Here is a 27,084-nt window from a genome sequence, read left to right on the forward strand (position 1 = left end):
ACCATCCTCTTGGTGTAATGCACTACCTATCAGAGGGTTAGACCACAGCTGAATGGTACCACTTAGCTGAACAACTACTCCAGCATTAAGTGGCCCTTGGTTGAAATATAGAACGGCCAATTGAGGCAGGGACAGCCTGGACTGCCTGTTCCCTGGCCACATTAACGACCTCCCCGTCACATCCCTGTTAGGGACCATAGAGCCTGTAGGGGGGTGGGGAGGCAGGGGAAGCAGGATGCCTGGGGTAGGGATGGGGGAGGCAGGGGAAGCAGGATGCCTGGGGTAGGGATGGGGGAGGCAGGGGGAGCAGGTTGCCTGGGGTAGGGATGGGGGAGTCAGGGGGAGTAGGTTGCCTGGGGTAGGGATGGGGGAGGTAGGGGGAGCAGGTTGCCTGGGGTAGGGATGGGGGAGGCAGGGGGAGTAGGATGCCTGGGGTAGGGATGGGGGAGGTAGGGGGAGCAGGTTGCCTGGGGTAGGGATGGGGGAGGTAGGGGGAGCAGGTTGCCTGGGGTAGGGATAGGGGAGGCAGGGGGAGTAGGATGCCTGGGGTAGGGATGGGGGAGGTAGGGGGACTAGGGTGCCTGGGGTAGGTATGGGGGAGGCAGGGGGAGCAGGGTGCCTGGGGTAGGGATGGGGGAGGCAGGGGGAGCAGGGTGCCTGGGGTAGGTATGGGGGAGGCGGGGAGCAGGCTGCCTGGGGTAGGGATGGGGGAGGCAGGGTGTCAGGGAGTCGGACACCAACCAGCTTCTTTTTCAGAAGGAGGAGGAGATAGTGAAGTAAGGAGTAACTGTGACACACACACACACACACACTGTGACCACAACCCCCCACCACCACTGGCCCCTCCCGCCCATCCCCTCCTTCACTTCCAGGTCAGGGGTCAGCCTCATCTGTCACTATGGAAGACAGATTTACATTGACAGTCCAGACTGCCACTAAGTCACCTGTGTAAATACAATACTGATTCCTACTGAGACGTCTCATACCGTGATGCTTCGGTATCATTTTGATCCAACAGACTAGGTGGTGGAAACAGTAGAAGTCATAATCCATGAATCATATAAAGTAGAGTACTGTAGAAACACCATGTATTAACATCAGAGGGTTGTTTCTCTATCTGTCTCTCTTGTTGTGACTGGATGAAAGGAGAGGGCTTTCCAGAGAAACCATCTGGCGGTGTGGAAATGACTGGAGCATTAATGTTTTATTTTTATTTCACCTTTATTTAACCAGGTAGGCAAGTTGAGAACAAGTTCTCATTTACAATTGCGACCTGGCCAAGATAAAGCAAAGCAGTTCGACACATACAACAACACAGAGTTACACATGGAGTAAAACAAACATACAGTCAATAATACAGTAGAAAAATAAGTCTATATACAATGTGAGCAAATGAGGTGAGATAAGGGAGGTAAAGGCAAAAAGGCCATGGTGGCAAAGTAAATACAATATAGCAAGTAAAACACTGGAATGGTAGATTTGTAGTGGAAGAAAGTGCAAAATAGAAATAATGGGGTGCAAAGGAGCAAAATAAATAAATTAATAAAGTAGGGGAAGAGGTAGTTGTTTGGGCTAAATTATAGATGGGCTATGTACAGGTGCAGTGATCTGTGAGCTGCTCTGACAGCTGGTGCTTAAAGCTAGTGAGGGAGATAAGTGTTTCCAGTTTCAGAGATTTTTGTAGTTCGTTCCAGTCATTGGCAGCGGAGAACTGGAAGGAGAGACGGCCAAAGGAGGAATTGGCTTTGGGGGTGACCAGTGAGATATACCTGCTGGAGCACGTGCTACAGGTGGGTGCTGCTATGGTGACCAGTGAGCGGAGATAAAGGGGGACTTTACCTAGCAGGGTCTTGTAGATGACCTGGAGCCAGTGGGTTTGGCGACGAGTATGAAGCGAGGGCCAGCCAACGAGAGCATACAGGTCGCAGTGGTGGGTAGTATATGGGGCTTTGGTGACAAAACGGATGGCACTGTGATAGACTGCATCCAATTTATTGAGTAGGGTTTTGGAGGCTATTTTGTAAATGACATCGCCGAAGTCGAGGATCGGTAGGATGGTCAGTTTTACGAGAGTATGTTTGGCAGCATGAGTGAAGGATGCTTTGTTGCGAAATAGGAAGCCAATTCTAGATTTAACTTTAGATTGGAGATGTTTGATGTGAGTCTGGAAGGAGAGTTTACAGTCTAACCAGACACCTAGGTATTTGTAGTTGTCCACATATTCTAAGTAAGAACCGTCCAGAGTAGTGATGCTGGATGGGCGGGCAGGTGCGGGCAGCGATCGGTTGAATGCATTTAGTTTTACTAGTGTTTAAGAGCAGTTGGAGGCTACGGAAAGAGAGTTGTATGGCATTGAAGCTCGTCTGGAGGGTTGTTAACACAGTGTCCAAAGAAGGGCCAGAAGTATACAGAATGGTGTCGTAGAGGTGGATCAGAGACTCACCAGCAGCAAAAGCGACATCATTGATGTATACAGAGAAAAGACTTGGCCCAAGAATTGAACCCTGTGGCACCCCCATAGAGACTACTACTACTATTAATCACTGGACTATGAGGATATTGTTGCTTTGTCATCATATTGATGGTTTAAACCACAACACACACAGATCACACACCCATGTAGGGCTGCATACAAAACATTCCTGACTCATCACCTCTCAAACAGATCACATACCTACCCCAGACACACACACACACACACACACACACACACACACACACACACACACACACACAGCCCTACACCCTGCAGGGTCTAATAGGGACCAGTCTAATTGGGAGTCATAAAGAGAACAGGAGAGGAAACACAAGCCTATTGCCTCCTGGTCAAACGCACATTGGTCCTCCCTGTGTGTTTACAGAAAACACTCCACACTCACCCAACAATTACCTCCCGTTATTGTGTGATCTGCTCAAACTCACTATCAGTCAGATACAGATCTCATTTGCTTTGTTATACAGTGAACCATCACTGTTGATTTACATTGCTTCTGTGTAACAATGTGTAATGATGGTGGCGTCTGTATAGGAGGTGATTTATGTCCAGAGGAGTGTCTGACCTGTCCTGTTATTTCCTGTCCCTGTCTGTCCCTCCAGGTGCCATTCCAGCCTGGCCCAGACCCTGCCCCCAGAAGAGGCCCCCGTGGACCGGCCGTTTTGGGCCGACGACGACCCCAGCATGCCTCTGCCCTTTGACCTGGCTGACATCATCAACAGGGTGGAGTCACTCCTCTGGAGGTCGGTCGCAGACACACATAAGCGGAAACAGGCACACAGATAGAAACACATAAACACACACTTAAATAACTCACTTATATGAGTCTGCATACCTCCCTGTAGCTCCTTGATTGTCCTGTCACCATACAACAATACTTAACCATCTCCTTCATAGACCTACGTGGTGTTGCCACCACCCTCTTTTCTGTAACTGCTGCCTCTCTGGTCAGCCGTTCTCTTCCTTAGTCATAAATACAGTTGAATTATCCCATCCTGTTGGCATTTAAACTCAGCAGACATTACTCTGCAGTACACTGGCCTTTTCATAGCCACCATGGCTCTCTGCTTGGCTCATTAGATGTTTCCCAAATTACATCCTATTCCCCATGTAGCGCACTCCATTTGCCCCGATACCTATGGGCCCTGGTCCAGAGTAGCCCACTATAAGGGTAATAGGGTGCCATTTGGAATGCAGACTTTGGCTCCTTCAGTCTGTGTGTTAATTACAGTGTGTGGCCGTGTTCCGGCCCTGCCTGCACTCTGACATCTCAATGACTTGGTGTCATACAGACGGAGTGAGTGACTGGATGGGCTGTGAATAGAGGGATGGAGGAATGACTGGGCTTGTGTTTTCTTTCCCCCTGTCAGGATGTGATGGATGGGACACAAAGAAAAGAGAAGGAGAAAGAGAGCGAGAGAGTCACCCCGTCATCTGAACAGCCTCTATCGTGAGGACAGAGGAGGAGAACAGGACCTACCAACTCCTGATGGTGTCAACGTCCTCCACTGGGGGTACACTTCCCCACCCTGAACCCCACCTAACCCTGTACCTCGCCCCACCCCGCCCAAACCAGTCTCATCTAGCTTTGCTTGGATGGACCCAACATGGCTGCAACATGAGGATGGAACCCTGAGTAGTGTTTTGCTAACATGCTATAGCTGATATTGGAACTAGTCTCACAATGGTAATGTGGATAACCTGCAGAATTAAAACTGAATGTGTAGGAATGTATTATTTCAATGAATGTTCTGTTTCTTTTCTACAGTTAACCAGCTTTGTGTATGGATATGACAAATAGTCATACAGATGTAGGATCTTAATTTGACCAGTTTTTTACAGCAGGAAAATTATCCTGCAGCAACAGGAAATGTGAATTATTGGGTGGATTATAATTAATGGACATTTTTGTAGGAGTTGATACATTTTTACTTAGGGCAAATCAAGTCTGACATTTTCAAGTGGAAATTACAAACTTCAGAAATCCTTTTAAACCTTGAATACACTACAAGTTTGCATTTCCTGCAGTGCAGGACATTTCCTGCAACAACAGGGTGATCAAATTAAAATCCTATATATGTTGTACATTTATACTTTCTGTTTCTAATTCAATGTTGTTCTAATTATACTGTTGTATCCTAATGTCCATTCACTTCCTGTATTTCACAACTTTCTTGTTCAGAATCTCACAGGGCATGACTTTGTGTTACTAAGATGTGACTGAGTGTGTGTGTGTGTGTGTGTGTGTGTGTGTGTGTGTGTGTGTGTGTGTGTGTGTGTGTGTGTGTGTGTGTGTGTGTCACTGCAGTATTTACAGTATGTGATATTGTATATGTGTGAAGCAGTATGATAGGGATAGGGCCTGTAGCAGGGCTGGGAGATGTTTGTGTTAGAGAGGAAAGGACATCAGAGTCTAGTAGGCCTCTAGGTTCTAGTAGGCAGGCCTCTGTCTGCAGGCCTGTCTCTGGTCTGCTCTGTATGTCTGAAAGGCAGCCCAGGCAGACAGCTACTGTATGTCTGAAAGGCAGCCCAGGCAGACAGCTACTGTAGGGCTGAAAGGCAGCCCAGGCAGACAGCTACTGTAGGTCTGAAAGGCAGCCCAGGCAGACAGCTACTGTAGGTCTGAAAGGCAGCCCAGGCAGACAGCTACTGTATGTCTGAAAGGCAGCCCAGGCAGACAGCTACTGTAGGGCTGAAAGGCAGCCCAGGCAGACAGCTACTGTAGGTCTGAAAGGCAGCCCAGGCAGACAGCTACTGTAGGTCTGAAAGGCAGCCCAGGCAGACAGCTACTGTAGGTCTGAAAGGCAGCCCAGGCAGACAGTTTATGAAGGGCTGAAAGGCAGCCCAGGCAGACAGCTACTGTAGGTCTGAAAGGCAGCCCAGGCAGACAGCTACTGTAGGTCTGAAAGGCAGCCCAGGCAGACAGCTACTGTAGGACTGAAATTCAGCCCAGGCAGACAGCTACTGTAGGTCTGAAAGGCAGCCCAGGCAGACAGCTACTGTAGGTCTGAAAGGCAGCCCAGGCAGACAGCTACTGTAGGTCTGAAAGGCAGCCCAGGCAGACAGCTACTGTAGGTCTGAAAGGCAGCCCAGGCAGACAGCTACTGTAGGTCTGAAAGGCAGCCCAGGCAGACAGCTACTGTAGGACTGAAAGGCAGCCCAGGCAGACCGCTACTGTAGGACTGAAAGGCAGCCCAGGCAGACCGCTACTGTAGGACTGAAAGGCAGCCCATGCAGACAGCTACTGTAGGTCTGAAAGGCAGCCCAGGCAGACAGCTACTGTAGGACTGAAAGGCAGCCCAGGCAGACAGCTACTTTAGGACTGAAAGGCAGCCCAGGCAGACAGCTACTGTAGGACTGACAGGCAGCCCAGGCAGACAGTTTATGAAGGGCTAAAAGGCAGCCCATGCAGACAGCTACTGTAGGTCTGAAAGGCAGCCCAGGCAGACAGCTACTGTAGGACTGACAGGCAGCCCAGGCAGACAGCTACTGTAGGTCTGAAAGGCAGCCCAGGCAGACAGCTACTGTATGACTGAAAGGCAGCCCAGGCAGACAGCTACTGTAGGACTGAAAGGCAGCCCAGGCAGACAGTTTATGTAGGGCGAAAGGCAGCCCAGGCAGACAGCTACTGTAGGACTGAAAGGCAGCCCAGGCAGACAGTTTATGTAGGGCTGAATGGCTGCCCAGGCAGACAGCTACTGTAGGACTGAAAGGCAGCCCAGGCAGACAGTTTATGTAGGGCTGAATGGCTGCCCAGGCAGACAGCTACTGTAGGACTGAAAGGCAGCCCAGGCAGACAGTTTATTTAGGGCTGAAAGGCAGCCCAGGCAGACAGCTACTATAATGTGTGGCTGATAGAAGGATCCCCATCCCAACTGCCACTCTCTCTTCATAATTGCAGCTTTTCAATGGCTTTTAATTAGTCTTAAAGCGTGTAGAGCACCACTTTCCCTGTAGCGCTGCAGGCCAGAAACTCAGATCCACGGCTTCTGACAAAACCAGCCAGGAAAGAGAAGCTATGGGTGGAAATGGGATTGTTGTCAAAGCCAAGCAGAGCAGCCTTCTTTTTTATTTCTTGGTAACACTTTTCAGGGATCATCAACTAGATTCAGCCTCGGGATGAAATACAAGTATTTGTAGACTGTAAATTGACCCCAAGAAGCCCAAACAGATATAATATTTGACTAAAACGAAATCATTTCAACCCTTGGTTACATTTGTACAAGATTAATTGTCTCTCTATTATGCGTGGGAATACTTGGGTATTATATAAGTTATTCTCATTTTATTATTTTTTTGCTTAGAAAACTTGGGGACCAAATAAACCCCCCCCGTCGGCCACCAGTTGGGCAGCCCTGCTTTATTTGAACTAGCCACCATAATACCTTTATAACAATGTTGTAAACATGTCATAACGCTTCATAGCTTGTGTCATTGTCATAACTGAAGCTTTATGGCATGTGTTGACAAGTTATAGCTCGTGGTATGAAGCTTTATAACATGGTCAGGACATTTTTATGAAGGGTTATGAAGAGATCATGGTGTTCAGTTCAACGGAAGTGTTACCAATTTCTTTATATATCTATCTATATCAACAGGAAGTACAACTGATATATAGTGTTAAAAATGCACTTCTAAAAATTGTTTTTTACTTCTGGAAGTTTTTCCAATTTCAAATGTTAACGGTTGCCAAAATGTTGTTCTCTTGCTTAATCTTTTTGTATGTTGACTGAGGTTGAGATTGTATACTGGCTGTATTGTTGAGTTGAACAACTATGTGCTCTGTGTTTCACAGCTCAGCTTGTCTGTCTGAAGCTTTAGGAAGGCAGTAAATAAACCAAGGCAGTGTTTTATGACCCTCTGCTCTCTGTGTGGTGCTCTCTGTTGTGTCCAAGGCTCCTGCATCATGTTCATCATCGCACTGTATCCCACTTTGGCCTCGCCACGTGTCTGTGCGTGCGTGTGTCCGTGTGTGTATTTGTGTGTGTGCCTGTGCTATTATGCGTGCATGCACATTTACACATGTACACATTCCATTTACCAGGCTGTGTGATTCGGCTATCTAAATGTGTTTTACCTTTTTCTGGAGTGTATTTGAGCAGTGAATTGAGACTCATTTGTCAGGTGAGTGTGAGTTACAGTTCTCTGGCCTGCATGCCCTGTCACCGCCTGGCCTCTCTCTCTCTCTGCCAGATAGATGGGATGCCCTGGCAGCCATCTGTACAAAGTCCTGTTATTTACTGGCCTCTTTAGCCTATTTCACTGGCAAACAAATTAGCCCAAGTGTGTCTGCAGCACAACTAACCCCTGGGTTTCAGGCCACTCTGTCCATCGACTTACTCTGCCAGGTCCCAGCCCTAGCCATGTCTCTGTAAGGCAGATAGACGGGCCATTGTGTCTCTCCTACTCTAGCTTGCTCTCTCTATTATGATGTACTGTACGTGACTGTATATTTCTTAGACATTAAACGAGAAGAGTATTTCTTCTGTGTATTTATTTCATTTAGTAATGAACACAGTCAATAAAAGTTCATATTTTGAAGGGTAGTTATAATTGGAACTGGTTGTCTCTATAGCTAAATGTAAGGGCTGCTCTTTCACACTACCGGTGTGTAGAAAGGCCTTTTTAACTGAATAATTACTCATAAAATAATAATACACCCATATGCAGGTTTATAGGCCTCTCCCGCCAGGAAGGGCCTGCTGGGTTTACACAGTCAGTTGAAGCCACAAGCCCAGCCAAGCTGAGGGAAGAGCCTACTGTAGCTAAGTTACAACCATGGAGACCTGTCTCACTGCTCTACCTGGCTCTACCCAACTACCTAAGGCCATGCACACTCTCAACCCTTAACCCTGGCCTAGATACAGCTAGCTCCATGTAGTATAGTACTGAGGTTACCACCCATGTATAGTGATACCCACCACAGTGGGATCTAACAATGACTCGATGTAGAAGAACAAAACACTAACATAATCATCCTCTCTCTGTCTCTATCTCTCTCTCTCTCACCCCCTCCCTCCCTCCCTGATCCAAGAGTGAACCGGCTGAATTAGTTGAGCAAACACAGCAGACTGATTGATTGATGTTCGTGGGGTTTGATGATGATGAAGTATGGCCATTGTTCTGTGTGTTTTCCCCTGTCCAACAGCCCCATAGGTTGGCCATGTTAACTACTTCCTGTAGTGGCTGAGTGACTGAGTGATGGATGGGCCTAGCTGGGTATATACTGTCCCCCTGCCTGGCGGGGCCCCAGGGCTGCTGGGAAACGGCCCCACTTGAAGAGACATTGTGCTAGAGGGGAGGCACAGGTATGCATTGTTCTGGCCAGGTCAGCAGGCAACAGACCAACCCAGCCTCAATTAAGCCAACAATAAGGTGTCAGGGAAGACAAAATAACCAGGTGTGTGTTGTGGAAAGTATCGGTTTGGGGTCATATCCCTTTCACGTGTGTGTGTGTGGGTGGGTGGGTGGGTGGGTGGGTGGTCAGGGACTGGGTGAAAGGGGGGTTTGGAAGTGAGTGTTTGTGTGTGCGTGCACATGGTCTGTATGCTGGTTGGTGGCCCTAGGCAGTAGTAATAGTAGGAGCAGTCAGGGGTAGATGATATCACTACTCAGAGGTCTCTGTCATCAGTGGGCTGGCCCATGATCATTTATCAATGACAGAGACCAGCACCAGTCAACACGACGACACAACATTGACTTATTGACCTATTCTAGCTAATTGATGACATACTGTAAAATGTAATGCTTTATTTGTACCAAAATCATGGCCTTAAAAATTGCAGTGGTAAATTTGTCATGCTAAATTCGCAGTGATTTCCAATGCAATAAATGATCTCTCTTCCCAGTACGTTCATGTACAAAACAGCTCATGCTTTGTTTTCATCTCCATCAATCCTTTTTCCTCATGGAGAAGATATTTCAACATCTTCACTGACTTTTGTTTGTGTTTCATCGTCTGCCTTATCCATTCACCCTCTCCTCTCCTCTCCTGACTTGACTGATGAGTGGGTTATAGTCTGTGACAATAGCTCCCCAGAGCAGCCCCTCCATGCTCCCATGCTAGGCCCAGAAGCATTAGACTACTGAGGCAGGTAGAGAAACAGGGGAGCCTCGAGCCTCCACATGATCAGCACATAATACAGGTCCTGTTTCTCTGCTAACGGAATGAGAGGGCCAGTCAAAACCATAAGCTCTGTCTACCAGCTCATTAGCAGATAGGCCCTCTATACACACACACACACACACGTCTCTCTTCCACCCCCAGCAGTGTTACCATCCTTGCAAGACCCAACCAGGTCAGATGGGTTGCTGAATTCCAAAGCCTCTTTTCAAAGTAAAACAAACCATCCCCTAGACTTCACATCGTCTGTGTGTGGGTCTGTATGGCTTCTAACAGTTTCACAAGCACTCAGTTCAGTAAGTATTAGGATGAATGTGGTAGCACTGTTTGTGGGAGTCTAAGTTAAGTGTTGTTGTTGATAGCAAGAGCTTATTGGCTTTAATGAGTTCCAGGGGGCAAGGTGTGTGTGTGTGTGTGTGGGGGGGGGGGGGGGGGGGGGGGGGGCATATATGTAGCATATATGATGTTTGTGGGACACTGCTGTGGCCTGGCTCTGGTCACCAGCCTGTCTGTCCTACAGGGCCTCTCTCTCTCTCCAGCCTTGATCTTCACTAGTGGCTCTGAAGTCCTCTGACCCACTTTTTCCTCAACTCCCCGGCTAGGTCTTCAGTGGACATGTCCAGCCCTGGACCAGCCCTTAGCTCCAGAGGCCTGCTGCTCCAAAACATTACCATTTCCATCACTCTGGTCACCACTCTTAGTCTTCAGCTTGACAAGCTTTTCCTCTTGGCTCTGCCTGTCTGAGGGGCAGAGAGACCTCCACTACTTCCCTCTCCTCTCTCATTCAGATTCACAGCTTCTTTTTGAGCCCGATTCCCTTGAGTTGGTTTGTAGCATTTGTGCTTATTTCTGTCTCACTTCCTTATCGGCGTTAACCTAGTTAGCGGTGTTAGCCTAGTTAGAGGTGTTAACCTAGTTAGAGGTGTTAACCTAGTTAGCGGTGTTAGTCTAGTTAGCGGTGTTAGCCTAGTTAGCGGTGTTAGCCTAGTTAGCGTTGTTAACCTAGTTAGTGGTGTTAGCCTAGTTAGCGGTGTTAGTCTACCGTAATTTCCGGACTATTAAGCGCACCTGAATATAAGCCGCACCCACTGAATTTAAAAAATATATATATTTTGAACATAAATAAGCCGCACATGTCTATAAACCGCAGGTGCCTACCGGTACATTGAAACAAATGAACTTTACACAGGCTTTAACGAAACACGGCTTGTAACAAAAATAAATAGGCTTTAACGAAACACGGCTTGTAACAAAAATAAATAGGCTTTAACGAAACACGACTTGTAACAAAAATAAATAGGCTTTAACGAAACACGGCTTGTAACAAAAAATAAAAAATTTGCAGTAAGCTTTAGTTGTCTTTTTGCACTGAGTCAATTCCTCACGCTGCTGTTTCCAACGTCTTATCATCGACTCATTAAGACCAAGCTCCCGTGCAGCAGCTCTATTTCCTTTTCCAACAGCCAGATCAATCGCCTTCAACTTGAAAGCTGCATCATATGCATTTCTCCGTGTCTTTGCCATGATGAGGGTGACAAAATGACTACCGTAATCAGAATGATGGGAAGTTTGAGAGCGCTTGATTTAATCTAAACAGTAAACAAAAAAGTTGTTTGACCTTAACCCGTTCGGCCGAAACCCGAAAGCTTCATGCCGCCAAAAAACTGAGCACGTCACAGAATGTTTTTTTGGAGAGAAAAAAATTGAAAGCGGGAAAAATCCATATATTAGCCGCATCATTGTTTAAGCTGCGAGGTTCAAAGCCTGGGAAAAAAGTTGCGGCTTATAGTCCGGAATTTACGGTAGTTAGCGGCGTTAACCTCGTTAGCGGTGTTAGCCTAGTTAGCGGTGTTAGCTTAGTTAGCGGTGTTAGCCTAGATTGCAGTGTTAGCCTAGTTAGCACTCTGCCATCCATATTAGTGGGATTAGAATGGCTCTATTTACTTATGCCAAGATAGCACAGCAATGAGAAGCCAGGCATAATTGAGTCATCATCTACACTGAACAAAAATATAAATGCAACATGTAAAGTTTTGGTCCCATGTTTCTTGAGCTGAAATTAAAAATCCCTGACATTTTCCATATGCACAAACAAAAAGCTTATTTCTCTCAAATTTTGTGCACAAATTTGTTTACATCCCTGTTAGTGAGCATTTCTCATTTGCCAAGATAATCCATCCACTTGACAGGTGGATTAATCAGCATGATCATTACACAGGTGCACCTTGTGCTGGGGACAATTAAAGGCCACTTTCAAATGTGCGGTTTTGTCACACAACACAATGCCACGGATGTCTCAAGTTTTGAGGGAGCGTGCAGTTGGCATGCTGACTGGAGGAATGTCCACCAGAGCTGTTGCCAGATAATTAAATGTTCATTTCTCTACCCTAAGCTGCCTCCAACGTCGTTTTAGAGAATTTGTCAGTACATACAACAGGCCTCACAACCACAGACCACATGTTACCATGCCAGCAGAGGACCTCCATATCTGGCTTCTTCGCCTGCGGGATTGTCTGAGGGGGGTATTTGTGTCTGTAATAAAGCCCTTTTGTGGGGAAAAACTCATTCTGATTGGCAGGGCCTGGCTGCCAAGTGGGTGGGCCTATTCCCTCCAAGGCCCACCCATGGCTACATCCCTGCCCAGTCATGTGAAATTCATAGATTAGGGCCTAATGAATTTATTTCAATTGACTTATTTTCTTATATGAACTGCAACTCATTAAAAACTTTGAATGTTGTTGCATGTTGGGTTTATATTTTTGTTCAGTATATATCTCATCTAATATGCCTGTTTGATGTCACTGGCCTCTTCCTCCGTGCCTGCCTGACGGGCTGGCCAGAGAGAGAGAGAAAACAGCCTTAGCCAAGCAATTCTCATCCTCTTTTTAGATGAGAAAAAAGAAGCTAAAAGTGTTGTGAGTCTCCCCAGAGAGGACGGACCTGACGTTTAAAACTTAATCAGCCAGGTGGAATTAGCCAAGACAAGTCACTCTTTCTGCCGCTGCACCTCTCTTCTCTCTCACGGTCATCATGTTTAATGCATCTCCTGGACAGCGAACACAACGCGATGAAGGCTCCGGCTATTAGGCCAGCATTAAGATGTTTTGATAGGTGGCCCAGAGAGGGGGATGAGAGGAGAGAGGGAGGAGAGGAGGGGGGGATGAGAGGAGGAGAGGAGAGGAGGAGGGGAGGAGAGGAGAGAGGGAGGAGAGGAGGGGGGATGAGAGGAGGAGAGTAGAGAGGGAGGAGAGGAGGGGGGATGGTGTGATGTATTCATAAAGAGAGACGCTCACCTTATCTGCTCCAACCTTGAAGAAGGGTGTGTGTGTGTGTGTGTGTGTGTGTGTGTGTGTGTGTGTGTGTGACAACACGCACAAAAACACACACACACCTTTCATACACACCTCTAAGGCGACAACACCGGCGTCGCTTTTCGCTCTTGCTTTGATTGACAGGTCCTCAAATGAGTAGCTGTGGGCTCTGGCCCTCCAAATAACTGGGCCGTCAAATTACATCCAGAGGGCTGGCCGTCCTCCTCCGTCGGCAGGGGAGGTCTATTTATTTATCTGTTTATTTGCTTGGTTTAAATATTTGGTGGGGAAAATATTGAATTTTTGTCCCCCGGTCAGAGTGGCTCATATTTAGTTAATAAAGAACGGAGGAGGTTGTTTGCTCAGGAAAGTGCAGGATAGGAGACTTTATTTAAGGAAGTCCTTGGAGAGGATGAGGGGATGACCTTTCTCTCAGCCAGGCGATGCTGTGTACTCTGACTGCACTGAGCTTAGCCTAGTGCTGCTGCTCTCTCTCTATCTATCTCTATCTCTCTCTACCTATCTCTATCTCTCTACCCCGCTCCCTCGCTCCAACTCGCTCAACCTCTTCTTCTGGCTCTTTTCCCATCCTTGTTGATTCTGCTCTCTTTCTCTGTCGAATATCGCTCCATCTCTCTCTCTGTCTCTCTCTCCTTTTCTCTCTCTCGTGTCTGTCTCTCTCCCTCTCTCCCTCTCTCTCCCTCTCTCTCTCTCTCTCTCTCTCTTTCTTCCTCTCTCCACACCCTCTCCATCTCTCTTTGTCTCTCTCCTTTTCTCTCTCTCCGTGTCCATCTCTCTTCCTCTCTCTTTCTTCCTCTCTCCACAACCTCTCCATCTCTCCTGCAACTATCTCTTTCTGCTGTGTCCTGCTCTATTTGACTGGAGACTGAGGAGTCTCTCTCTGGATTCTCCAGGCTGCATCCAGGTTAAACTCTTAATTGCCTTCCAGTGGGTGGTTTAAGGCCTGGGCTCACTGAGGCTCAGTCCCTGTGCTGGGCAGTAGGGGTTGTATGTGTATGTGTGTGTGCATGTGTGTGTGTGTCGTCCCATATTGGATTACGGCACAGAGCTGTCTAATGATAAAGCTCATTAATATAGATGATGGAGATGACCTCTGACAGCAGCATAGCTTAGCACAGTTCCTCCTAGAGAAACACAATGATCCTCCTGGAAACACACACACAATGATCCTCCTGGAGAGACACACACGATGATCCTCCTTGAGACACACACACACACACACAATGATCCTCCTAGAGAGACACACAATGATCCTCCTAGAGAGACACACAAGGATCCTCCTGGAAAAACACACACAATGATCCTCCTGGAGAAACACACAATGATCCTCCTGGAGAGACACACTCAATTATCCTCCTGGAAACACACAATGATCCTCCTGGAGACACACACACAATGATCCTCCTGGAGACGCACGCTCAATGATCCTCCTGGAGAGGCACACAATGATCCTCCTGGAGAGACACACACAATGTTCCTCCTGGAGAAACACACACTATTATCCTCCTGGAGACACACACACACACACTCCATCATCAAAATCAAATCAAATTTATTTATATAGCCCTTCGTATATCAGCTGAAATCTCAAAGTGCTGTACAGAAACCCAGCCTAAAACCCCAAACAGCAAGCAATGCATGTGAAAGAGGCACGGTGGCTAGGAAAAACTCCCTAGGAAAAACTCCATAGAAAGGCCAAAAACCTAGGAAGAAACCTAGAGAGGAACCAGGCTATGAGGGGTGGCCAGTCCTCTTCTGGCTGTGCCGGCTGGATATTATAACAGAACATGGTCAAGATGTTAAAATGTTCATAAATGACCAGCATGGTCAAATAATAACAATCATTGTAGTTGTCGAGGGTGCAACAAGCACGTCCGGTGAACAGGTCAGGGTTCCGTAGCCACAGGCAGAACAGTTGAAACTGGAGCAGCAGCATGGCCAGGTGGACTGGGGACAGCAAGGAGTCATCATGCCAGGTAGTCCCGAGGCATGGTCCTAGGGCTCAGGTCCTCCGAGAGAAAGAAAGAAAGAGAGAAAGAGAGAATTAGAGAGAGCATATTTAAATTCACACAGGACACCGGATAAGACAAGAGAATACTCCAGATGAAACAGACTGACCCTAGCCCCCCGGCACATAAACTACTGCAGCATAAATACTGGAGGCTGAGACTGGAGGCTGAGACAGCTCCTTCTTGGTCAAATAGCCCTTACACAGCCTGGAGGTGTATTGGGTCATTGTCCTGTCAAAAAACAAATGATAGTCCCACTATGCTCAAACCAGATGGGATGGTGTATCGCTGCAGAATGCTGTGGTATCCATGCTGGTTAAATGTGCCTTGAATTCTAAATAAATCACTGACAGTGTCATCAGCAAAGCACCCCAACACCATCACACCTCCTCCTTAATGCTTCACGGTGGGAACCACACATGCAGAGATCATCCATTCACCTATTCTGCGTCTCACAAAGACTCGGCGGTTGGAACCAAAAATCTCAAATTTGGATTAATCAGACCAAAGGACAGATTTCCACCTGTTTAATGTCCATTGTTCGTGTCCATTGCTTGGCCCAAGCAAGTCTCTTCTTCTTATTGGTGTCCTTTAGTAGTCGTTTCTTTGCAGCAATTCGACCATGAAGGCCTGATTCATGCAGTCTCCTCTAAACAGTTGATGTTGAGATGTGTCTGTTACTTGAACTCTGTGAAGCATTTATCTAGGGCTGCAATCTGAGGCTGGTAACTCTAATGAATGTATCCTTTCCAGCAGAGGTAACTCTGGGTCTTCCATTCCTGTGGTGGTCCTCGTGAGAGCCAGTTTTATCATAGCGCTTCATGGTTTTTGCAACTGCACTGGAAGAAACTTTCAAAGTTCTTGAAATGTTCCGGATTGACTTAAAGTAACTGTCCTTTCTCTTTGCTTATTTGAGCTGTTCTTGCCATAATATGAACTTGGTCTTTTACCAAATAGGGCTATCTTCTGTATACCACCCCTACCTTGTCACAACACAACTGATTGGCTCAAATACATTAAGAAGTAAAGAAATTCCACAAATTAACTTTTAATAAGGCACACCTGTTAATTGAAATGCATTCCAGGTGACTACCTCATGAAGCTGGTTGAGAGAATACTAAGAGTGGCAAAGCTGTCATCAAGGCAAAGGGTGGCTACTTTGAAGAATCTCAAATATAACATATGTTTAACACTTTTTTGGTTACTACATGATTCCATATCTGTTATTTCATAGTTTTGATGTCTTCACTATTATTCTACAATGTAGAAAATAGTAAAAATAAAAATCCCTTGAATGAGTAGGTGTGTCCAAACTTTTGACTGTATGTCTTTCGTTTACATTTTAGTAGACGCTCTTATCCAGAGCAACTTACAGTAGTGAATGCATACATTTCATAAATGTTTTTCCCGTACTGGTCCCCCGTGGGAATCGAACCCACAACCCTGGCGTTGCAAACACCATGCTCTACCAACTGAGCCACACAGCACCCCCTGCATTTTACTTAGGTATCTCTCTTTCTCTCTTTCTCTCTCCCTCTTTCTATCACTCTCTCTCTTTCTCTCTCTCTCTTTCTCTCCCCCTATGTTTCTCTCTCTTTCTCTCTCTCTCTTTCTCTCTTTCACTCTCTCTCTTTCTCTACCCACTTTTCACCTCTCTCTGTGCCTCCTACCTTCATGTATCACTCTGTATCTACTACTAATATGTCTGTTAACTCTGTCTGCTCTCCTGGCCCCTCAGTGATGTAATGCTGTAAATCATCAGTAATGATATGAGAGGGGACAGTATATCTTGTTGATATGTGGACCCTACTCTTCCTGGAAGTCCTATGTCCTGGATGATGTATCAGACACAGTAACCACACACAGTTACAAAGCGTCTCCCCCTTTCACTCACAGCTAGAGACTGTTGAAGTATAGAGAGGTGTGGTGTGTCAGTCCACAGGGGGGCTGTCCACGGTACAGGACCCAACCCTGTCACCAGCACACGACTGCCACGGCTCCCGATCAAACCTCCCTCCAACAACAGCCCCATAAGCCATCTCCCCGATAATGCTTTTCTGCCACTAAAATAGAACCACTAATCAATGGGATCAATCCTGCAATGCCTCCGCTTATAAATCTGTTGTCAGCGACTGCTGGCTCGCGTGTCGCACCCCACCCCCCCACTCCCCCATGCAGTCAAAACAAAAGACAGGGGCCATGTAGCCAATAGTCATGTTAGCCTTCTATCCAGTCACTACTCCACTGAGCCACACAGCCCACTAGTGGTTAAACAACCCAGTCATTTCATAACCCCATATTACAGAGTTAATGCCCTTCTCAGTGCTCCACCCCTGTCATTGATTCCTGTTTAAAAGGCTTTGGTTAGTCAATACCACCTCCTCCTCCCCATCTGTTTCTGTTTACTAATAAATAAAGTGGAGAGCATTGACAGGGCCCAGCAGCCTCGCCGGCCTGTTAAAGCATGTATGATAATGAGCACTGGGCCGATGTGTGTGTGTGTGTGTGTGTGTGTGTGTGTGTGTGTGTGTGTGTGTGTGTGTGTGTGTGTGTGTGTGTGTGTGTGTGTGTGTGTGTGTGTGTGTGTGTGTGTGTGTGTGTGTGAGTGTACAGACTGGAGTAGGTGGAGAGGGAGGGAAGGGGGAACACTAAAGTCTACAATACACTGCACTCTAATCATGTTAATTGCCTGGTAGTCCAGTTGTTGTTTAACATCACTCATCAGACGAGAGGCGCTTTTACTTTGGCTGCATGGATTTTTTCCGTATTTTTTTTTGTGGGCTGTTTTTTTCTGTGTAGGTCAGCTGTAAAGGTTGTGTCTGGTCATTTGTCAGCAGGCAACCACACACACACACACACACACACACACACACACACCAGGAGCAGCACAGACTCCATACTCTGTCATTCTGATCCATTATGGATCATACTGATGGGCTCGTTTGGTTTGGCCTTGATGCATTTATTTTAAAATCCGCTCAATCTTTTTTCTCCCCCCTCCATTCCAGTTTAGCAGTATCTACATAGGCCTAAAGGAATGTTCATATTAATATTGATGATGCATGTGAAGGAAGGAAAATCTATGTCTTGAAAAAACAAGACCACATAACCCACACCACACCACAGGCCGCACGCACGCACACACGCACGCACTCACTCACACACACACACACACACACACACACACACACACACACACACACACACACACACACACACACACACACACACACACACACACACACACAATTGACTTCCTGTGGAACAAGATTCCGCTGATGTACAGCACTTGCCTCGCCCCACACCCCCAGACAAACACAGGAGTGCTGTGTCATCTCTGACCTTTGACACTGGAAACAGCCCTGACCCCAGAGAGTAGGAGAGCAGGGACTCTGGGACCCAGGTGAGATATGGGGTCGAAGGTCAGATGTCCAGTGTGTCAGGCCTGCTGATCAGGAAGTGTAGCTTCTGGCCGTAGGGGCTGACCCTTGCTCCTATTCTGATTGGTGTAGGTCAGTATGTGTTTATCCTACCCTTGCAGTTTTGTTTTGGCCCACCTCTATGCCTCCCATACGGAGTCTGTGGAGGTCAAATATAATGTGGAGGTTTAAGTCAAGGTGTGTGTTAAGCATACTAAGACTCTATAGGCTCATGGTTGTTTGCCCCACTCTTGGTCCCCACGTATGCTGGGCTCTCACAGTGGACACATCCTACAACTACCCCCTGCCAGCCCTACGAGAGAGGTCTGACTGAGATACCTTCCTCAACCCAGGGAGGGACCAGTCCTCTGTTGTTTTGTTAGCCCCAGTCTCCTGGTAGTTGTGTGAGGGTTGTGAAAACAGAAGAGCAGCATGGTAGTAAAGCTTCCTTCCTCTCCTCTGTCTCCCTCCCTAATAGGCCTTTTACTCACGTCCGGATCACACTGTCCTAAGAGTGTAGCACAGCCCTGTCTGCTCAAAGGCAAACAGTGGGACACACACACACACACACACACACACACACACACACACACACACACACACACACACACACACACACACACACACACACACACACACACACCACACGCACATACACACACACACACACACACATTAAAAGCCTCGGCATGGGGTGGCCTCCCTATCCTTGAAGTCTCCTCAAACACAGAGGATTATTATATTACACCCTGTTTGCTGTGTGTGTGTGTGTGTGTGTGTGTGTGTGTGTGTGTGTGTGTGTGTGTGTGTGCATCCTCTTGTGTGTCCAACATTTTTCAAGTATTTGTTTCAAACTTTCATGTCCCCACAACTTAACTTGTCACTATTTACCATCACTGAAAATCAGATGCCATCTGGACTTTGAGATATTGAAATATTATTGCCCATAATATGTGATTGACTGTATTATTCTTCAGAGAACAGGGAAAGTGCTTAAGACTGGGATCGACTTCAATCATCTTCATTCCTTCCTCACAGAGAAGATGGGCAGCTCTCACTCTCCTCTCTTCTTCTTTCCCTACTCCTCCTCTTCTTCCTCTGTCTAGGGAATCATTACTGCTTTGGTAAATATTTCATATCCCTCAATACCTCAGCAGCTCACTGCCACCTGCCTGCCTCCCTTCTTCTCCTCTCTTCTCTTCTCTCCTCTCCTCCCCTCTTCTCTTCTCCTCTCTTCTCTCTTCTCTCCTCTTCTCCTCTCTTCTCTCAGATAGACACAGGACAGGGATAAACAGATCAAAATGAGAGAGGGGGGCAGGGAGGGAAGGAAAGAGATGCCCATCATATATTAGGCATTCCCACATTCACAGGGATCTGGAAGGGGGTGGGGGATTGGGGTTTCTCTCTATACCATGGAGTTCTTAACAGAGTTCTTTCAAGGAAGTAAAGATTCCCTGCATGTTGTCAAATCTGTGCCCAACAACGTTTTGCTTTCCAAGCCCTTTTTTTCCCAAGCTTTTTTTTCCTCACATGAAAGAAAGAGGTTCAGAGGCTGTTGTGCTGGGAGAGGGAGAGGGGGGTGGGAGAGGGGGATGAGAGGGAGACAGAGAGTGAAGAGTGAATACTAACCTTCTCCTTCCTCCTTGCTCTGACCTTGTGTAGGCCTGTGAGCTGCACCCTCTCTTTCTCTCCCTCTCCTTCCTCTCTCCCTTCTTTTCTCTCCCTCTTTATTTCCCAGCCCCACCAGTTTACACCTGCAGTGTCCTCCCTCTCCATCCCTCTCTCTGTCTCCCTCCCTCCCTTCCTTCCTGTCTTTTGGTCTTGAAAGGGACTCAAAGAGATAAAGTTTGGGGATGAAATATTCAGTGTAGATTTAAGCACTTTAAGTTGTTTCAGAGTGGTTACCTTGCTGGCACTGAGCTTAGACTTCATAAATAAATGGTCAATGGCTAGCTCTGTGTGAGTTTGTGTGTGTGTGTGTGTGTGTGTGTGTGTGTGTGTGTGTGTGTGTGTGTGTGTGTGTGTGTGTGTGTGTGTGTGTGTGTGTGTGTGTGTGTGTGTCACCTGTACTGTCCACATGGCTGGAAAACAATAATTGAACTTAACATTTTAGTATCGGGGATAAACAAGGGCCTGATATGTTTACCTCACATTATTCTAACATTATTGTCTTATATATCTTTCCCTCCAATTCCCCAGAAGTTAAAACATATTTCTTGTTTCTGTTATTGAGAAAAAGACTTGAATGTTTCCTTTGACTCAGTGAATGTTTCAACTCATGTTCTCACATTAGCTTTTCAGCGCTGGACATTTCTCCAGACACTACTCTGTACCAGGAAACCAAATGAGTCCGTAACAAATGTTTTGGCTTCTGTCTGAACTCTGTAAGTGGGAGAGAGCGAGGGAGAGAGCGAGGGAGAGAGCGAGGGAGAGAGAGAGCGAGAGAGAGAGAGAGAGAGAGAGAGAGAGAGAGAGAGAGAGAGAGAGAGAGAGAGAGAGAGAGAGAGAGAGAGAGAGCAAGTGGAGCAGCCTGCCAGCAATGGTAGTGTGTTTGCATTCCCAGAGACCCCCTGGGACAATGACCTCTGAGCTTCCGGATGGACTGCCGCCAGTTCCTCTCTTCCAACAAAAAAAAGAGAAGAGAAAAGTATAAAATGAAAGAAGAGAAAGGAAGAAATAACATGCAGACATAGAATTGTTCCCATTATGATTAGCTATAGAAATAGATTTTCTCCCCGCATTGAGATTGGGATAAGAATGATAGGAATAAGGCTTTAGTAGGAATAGGAATTGAAGAAGTCCTGATTCATTTGAATGAGTGTAGATATGGTCTAGGCCTATGTTAGCGTAGCAGGCTAATCTGCAGATGACAGAGGGATCCCTGAGAATGGTAGAGTTGACCAAGGAGAGAATTTAGCCACCTCTGTTGAGGGGAATTCCCCCGGGGTCATGGCCAATCTGACGGGGCTGTGGAGGGTGGGGACGGGGCTGTGGAGGTTGGGGACGGGGCTGTGGAGGGTGGGGACAGGGCTGTGGAGGGTGGGGACGAGGCTGTGGAGGTTGGGGAAGAGGCTGGGGAGATTGGGGACGGGGCTGTGGAGGGTGGGGACGAGGCTGTGGAGGGTGGGGACGGGGCTGTGGAGGTTGGGGAAGAGGCTGGGGAGATTGGGGACAGGGCTGTGGAGGGTGGGGACGGGGCTGTGGAGGTTGGGGAAGGGGCTGGGGAGGGTGGGGACGGGGCTGTGGAGGGTGGGGACGGGGTTGTGGAGGGTGGGGACGGGGCTGTGGAGGGTGGGGACGGGCTGTGGAGGGTGGGGACGGGGCTGTGGAGGGTGGGGACGGGGCTGTGGAGGTTGGGGACGGGGCTGTGGAGGGTGGGGACGGGGCTGTGGAGGTTGGGGACGGGGCTGGGGAGGGTGGGGACGGGGCTGTGGAGGGTGGGGACGGGGCTGTGGAGGGTGGGGACGGGGCTGTGGAGGTTGGGGACGGGGCTGTGGAGGGTGGGGACGGGGCTGTGGAGGGTGGGGACGGGGCTGTGGAGGTTGGGGACTGGGCTGTGGAGGTTGGGGACGGGGCTGTGGAGGGTGGGGACGGGGCTGTGGAGGGTGGGGACGGGGCTGGGGAGGGTGGGGACGGGGCTGTGGAGGTTGGGGACGAGGCTGGGGAGGTTGGGGACAGGGCTGGGGAGGGTGGGGACGGGTGGGGACGGGGCTGTGGAGGGTGGGGACGGGGCTGGGGAGGGTGGGGACGGGGCTGTGGAGGTTGGGGACGGGGCTGTGGAGGGTGGGGACGGGGCTGTGGAGTGTGGGGACGGGGCTGTGGAGGTTGGGGATGGGTCTGTGGAGGGTGGGGACGGGGCTGTGGAGGGTGGGGACGGGGCTGTGGAGGGTGGGGACGGGGCTGTGGAGGTTGGGGACGGGGCTGTGGAGGGTGGGGACGGGGGCTGTGGAGGGTGGGGACGGGGCTGTGGAGGGTGGGGACGGGGCTGTGGAGGTTGGGGACTGGGCTGTGGAGTTTGGGGACGGGGCTGTGGAGGGTGGGGACGGGGCTGTGGAGAGTGGGGACGGGGCTGGGGAGGGTGGGGACGGGGCTGTGGAGGGTGGGGACGGGGCTGTGGAGGGTGGGGACGGGGCTGTGGAGGTTGGGGACTGGGCTGTGGAGTTTGGGGACGGGGCTGTGGAGGGTGGGGACGGGGCTGTGGAGAGTGGGGACGGGGCTGGGGAGGGTGGGGACGGGGCTGTGGAGGTTGGGGGACGGGGCTGTGGAGGTTGGGGAAGGGGCTGGGGAGGGTGGGGACGGGGCTGTGGAGGGTGGGGACGGGGCTGTGGAGGGTGGGGACGGGGCTGTGGAGGGTGGGGACGGGGCTGTGGAGGTTGGGGACGGGGCTGTGGAGGGTGGAGACGGGGCTGTGGAGGTTGGGGACGAGGCTGGGGAGGGTGGGGACGGGGCTGGGGAGGGTGGGGACGGGGCTGTGGAGGGTGGGGACGGGGCTGTGGAGGGTGGGGACGGGGCTGTGGAGGTTGGGGACGGGGCTGGGGAGGTTGGGGACGAGGCTGGGGAGGGTGGGGACGGGGCTGGGGAGGGTGGGGACGGGGCTGTGGAGGGTGGGGACGGGGCTGGGGAGGGTGGGGACAGGGCTGTGGAGGTTGGGGACGGGGCTGGGGAGGTTGGGGACGGGGCTGGGGAGGGTGGGGACGGGTGGGGACGGGGCTGTGGAGGGTGGGGACGGGGCTGTGGAGGTTGGGGACGGGGCTGGGGAGGATGGGGACGGGGCTGTGGAGGGTGGGGACGGGGCTGTGGAGGTTGGGGACGGGGCTGTGGAGGGTGGGGACGGGGCTGTGGAGGGTGGGGACGGGGCTGGGGAGGGTGGGGAAGGGGCTGTGGAGGTTGGGGACGAGGCTGGGGAGGTTTGGGGACGGGGCTGGGGAGGGTGGGGACGGGTGGGGACGGGGCTGTGGAGGTTGGGGACGGGCTGGGGAGGTTGGGGACGGGGCTGTTGAGGGTGGGGACGGGGCTGTGGAGGTTGGGGACTGGGCTGTGGAGTTTGGGGACGGGGCTGTGGAGGGTGGGGACGGGGCTGTGGAGGTGGGGACAGGGCTGTGGAGGGTGGGGACGGGGCTGTGGAGGTTGGGGACGGGGCTGGGGAGGGTGGGACGGGGCTGTGGAGGGTGGGGACAGGGCTGTGGAGTGTGGGGACGGGGCTGTGGAGGTTGGGGACGGGGCTGTGGAGGGTGGGGACGGGGCTGTGGAGGGTGGGGACGGGTCTGTGGAGGGTGGGGACGGGGCTGTGGAGGGTGGGGACGGGGCTGTGGAGAGTGGGGACGGGGCTGGGGAGGGTGGGGACGGGGCTGTGGAGGTTGGGGACGGGGCTGTGGAGGTTGGGGAAGGGGCTGGGGAGGGTGGGGACGGGGCTGTGGAGGGTGGGGACGGGGCTGTGGAGGGTGGGGACGGGGCTGGGGAGGATGGGGACGGGCTGTGGAGGGTGGGGACGGGGTTGTGGAGGTTGGGGACGGGGCTGTGGAGGGTGGGGACGGGGCTGTGGAGGGTGGGGATGGGGCTGGGGAGGGTGGGGACGAGGCTGGGGAGGTTTGGGGATGGGGGTGGGGACGGGTGGGGACGGGGCTGTGGAGGGTTGGGACGGGGCTGTGGAGGTTGGGGACGGGGCTGGGGAGGTTGGCGACGGGGCTGTGGAGGGTGGGGATGGGGCTGTGGAGGGTGGGGACAGGGCTGCGGAGGTTGGGGACGGGGCTGGGGAGGGTGGGGACGGGCTGTGTATGGTGGGGACGGGGCTGTGGAGGGTGGGGACGGGGCTGTGGAGGGTGGGGACGGGGCTGTGGAGGTTGGGGACGGGGCTGTGGAGGGTGGGGACAGGGCTGTGGAGGGTGGGGACGAGGCTGTGGAGGTTGGGGAAGAGGCGGGGGAGATTTTGGACGGGCTGTGGAGGGTGGGGGAAGAGGCTGTGAGGGTGGGGACGGGGCTGTGGAGGTTGGGGAAGGGGCTGGGGAGGGTGGGGACGGGGCTGTGGAGGGTGGGGACGGGGCTGTGGAGGTTGGTGACGGGGCTGTGGAGGGTGGGGACGGGGCTGTGGAGGGTGGGGACGGGGCTGTGGAGGTTGGGGACGGGGCTGTGGAGGGTGGGGACGGGGCTGTGTAGGGTGGGGACGGGGCTGTGGAGGGTGGGGACGGGGCTTTGGGGGTTGGGGACAGGGCTCTGGAGGGTGGGTACGGGGCTGTGGAGGGTGGGGACGGGCTGTGGAGGGTGGGGACAGGGCTGTGGAGGTTGGGGACTGGGCTGTGGAGGTTGGGGACGGGGCTGTGGAGGGTGGGGACGGGGCTGGGGAGGGTGGGGACGGGGGCTGTGGAGGTTGGGGACGAGGCTGGGGAGGTTGGGGACGGGGCTGGGGAGGGTGGGGACGGGTGGGGACGGGGCTGTGGAGGGTGGGGACGGGGCTGTGGAGGTTGGGGACGGGGCTGTGGAGGTTGGGGACGGGGCTGTGGAGGGTGGGGACAGGGCTGTGGAGGGTGGGGACGAGGCTGTGGAGGTTGGGGAAGAGGCGGGGGAGATTTTGGACGGGCTGTGGAGGGTGGGGAAGAGGCTGTGGAGGGTGGGGACGGGGCTGTGGAGGTTGGGGAAGGGGCTGGGGAGGGGTGGGGACGGGGCTGTGGAGGGTGGGGACGGGGCTGTGGAGGTTGGTGACGGGGCTGTGGAGGGTGGGGACGGGGCTGTGGAGGGTGGGGACGGGGCTGTGGAGGTTGGGGACGGGGCTGTGGAGGGTGGGACGGGGCTGTGTAGGGTGGGGACGGGGCTGTGGAGGGTGGGGACGGGGCTTTGGAGGTTGGGGACAGGGCTCTGGAGGGTGGGTACGGGGCTGTGGAGGGTGGGGACGGGCTGTGGAGGGTGGGGACAGGGCTGTGGAGGTTGGGGACTGGGCTGTGGAGGTTGGGGACGGGGCTGTGGAGGGTGGGGGACGGGGCTGGGGAGGGTGGGGACGGGGCTGTGGAGGTTGGGGACGAGGCTGGGGAGGTTGGGGACGGGGCTGGGGAGGGTGGGGACGGGTGGGGACGGGGCTGTGGAGGGTGGGGACGGGGCTGTGGAGGTTGGGGACAGGGCTGGGGAGGTTGGGGACGGGGCTGTGGAGGGTGGGGACGGGGCTGTGGAGGGTGGGGACGGGGCTGTGGAGGTTGGGGACGGGGCTGTGGAGGGTGGGGACAGGGCTGTGGAGGGTGGGACGAGGCTGTGGAGGTTGGGGAAGAGGCGGGGGAGATTTGGGACGGGGCTGTGGAGGGTGGGGACGAGGGCTGTGGAGGGTGGGGACGGGGCTGTGGAGGTTGGGGAAGAGGCTGGGGAGATTGGGGACAGGGCTGTGGAGGGTGGGGACGGGGCTGTGGAGGGTGGGGACGGGCTGTGGAGGTTGGGGACGGGGCTGTGGAGGGTGGGGACGGGGCTGTGGAGGGTGGGGACGGGGCTGTGGAGGTTGGGGACGGGGCTGTGGAGGGTGGGGATGGGGCTGGGGAGGTTGCGGAAGGGGCTGGGGAGGGTGGGGACGGGGCTGTGGTGGGTGGGGACGGGGCTGTGGAGGGTGGGGACGGGGCTGTGGAGGGTGGGGACGGGGCTGTGGAGGTTGGGGACGGGGCTGTGGAGGGTGGGGACGGAGCTGTGGAGGGTTGGGACGGGGCTGTGGAGGTTGGGGACGGGGCTGGGAGGTTGGGGACGGGGCTGTGGAGGGTGGGGATGGGGCTGTGGAGGGTGGGGACGGGGCTGTGGAGGTTGGGGACGGGGCTGGGGAGGGTGGGGACGCGCTGTGTAGGGTGGGGACGGGGCTGTGGAGGGTGGGGACGGGGCTGTGGAGGGTGGAGACGGGGCTGTGGAGGTTGGGGACGAGGCTGGGGACGGTGGGGACGGGGCTTGGGAGGGTGGGGGACGGGGCTGTGGAGGGTGGGGACGGGGCTGTGGAGGGTGGGGACGGGGCTGTGGAGGTTGGGGACGGGGCTGGGGAGGTTGCGGAAGGGGCTGGGGAGGGTGGGGACCTGGCTGTGGTGGGTGGGGATGGGGCTGTGGAGGGTGGGGACGGGGCTGTGGAGGGTGGGGACGGGGCTGTGGAGGTTGGGGACGAGGCTGGGGAGGGTGGGGATGGGGCTGGGGAGGGTGGGGACGGGCTGTGGTGGGTGGGGACGGGGCTGTGGAGGGTGGGGACGGGGCTGTGGAGGGTGGGGACGGGGCTGTGGAGGTTGGGACGGGGCCTGTGGAGGGTGGGGACGGAGCTGTGGAGGGTGGGGACGGGGCTGTGGAGGGTTGGGGACGGGGCTGGGGAGTGTGGGGACGGGGCTGTGGAGGGTGGGTATGGGGCTGTGGTTAGTGGGGACGGGGCTGTGGAGGTTGGGGACGGGGCTGGGGAGGGTGGGGTCGGGCTGTGTAGGGTGGGGACGGGGCTGTGGAGGGTGGGGACGGGGGCTGTGGAGGGTGGAGACGTGGGCTGTGGAGGTTGGGACGAGGCTGGGAGTGTGGGGACGGGGCTGGGGAGGGTGGGGACGGGGCTGTGGAGGGTGGGGACGGGGCTGTGGAGGGTGGGACGGGCTGTGGAGGGTTGGGAACGGGGCTGGGAAGGTTGGGACTGGGTGGGCCACGGGGCTGGGGAGTGTTGCGGAAGGGCCTGGGGAGGGTTGGGGACGGGATGTGGTGGTGGGGTTGGGGCTGTGGATGGGGGACG

At 52.5% G+C, this 27,084-nt stretch overlaps 2 protein-coding genes and 1 long non-coding RNA gene across 5 annotated transcripts in view; 2 read left to right on the forward strand and 1 right to left on the reverse strand.

The window, feature by feature from the left end:
- Nucleotides 1–3,891, forward strand: part of LOC115203300 (alpha-ketoglutarate-dependent dioxygenase FTO) — a 172,915-nt gene extending 169,024 nt beyond the window's left edge. For all 3 annotated transcript variants that reach the window (XM_029767874.1, XM_029767876.1, XM_029767877.1), the window contains 2 exons: nt 3,097–3,237; nt 3,865–3,891. In XM_029767874.1, the coding sequence (XP_029623734.1) occupies nt 3,097–3,237; nt 3,865–3,871 (148 nt within the window). In that variant the 3' untranslated portion in view covers nt 3,872–3,891. The remainder of the gene's footprint in view (nt 1–3,096; nt 3,238–3,864) is intronic.
- Nucleotides 3,892–4,980: 1,089 nt separating this feature from the next.
- On the forward strand, nt 4,981–7,356 carry LOC115203303 (uncharacterized). Its single transcript, XR_003880145.1, has 2 exons — nt 4,981–5,289; nt 5,640–7,356. It is a non-coding gene; the product is annotated as an uncharacterized LOC115203303 (long non-coding RNA).
- Nucleotides 7,357–21,290: 13,934 nt separating this feature from the next.
- Nucleotides 21,291–27,084, reverse strand: part of LOC115204756 (basic proline-rich protein-like) — a 7,764-nt gene continuing 1,970 nt past the window's right edge. Inside the window, exons 2-8 of the mRNA XM_029770465.1 lie at nt 26,342–26,450; nt 23,986–24,166; nt 23,104–23,329; nt 22,764–23,063; nt 22,506–22,551; nt 21,718–22,069; nt 21,291–21,679 (exon numbers count right to left, since the gene is read on the reverse strand). Of these exons, the coding sequence (XP_029626325.1) occupies nt 21,291–21,679; nt 21,718–22,069; nt 22,506–22,551; nt 22,764–23,063; nt 23,104–23,329; nt 23,986–24,166; nt 26,342–26,450 (1,603 nt within the window). The remainder of the gene's footprint in view (nt 21,680–21,717; nt 22,070–22,505; nt 22,552–22,763; nt 23,064–23,103; nt 23,330–23,985; nt 24,167–26,341; nt 26,451–27,084) is intronic.

Source organism: Salmo trutta, chromosome 12 (assembly GCF_901001165.1).
Source record: "Salmo trutta chromosome 12, fSalTru1.1, whole genome shotgun sequence".
Lineage (NCBI taxonomy): Eukaryota > Metazoa > Chordata > Actinopteri > Salmoniformes > Salmonidae > Salmo > Salmo trutta.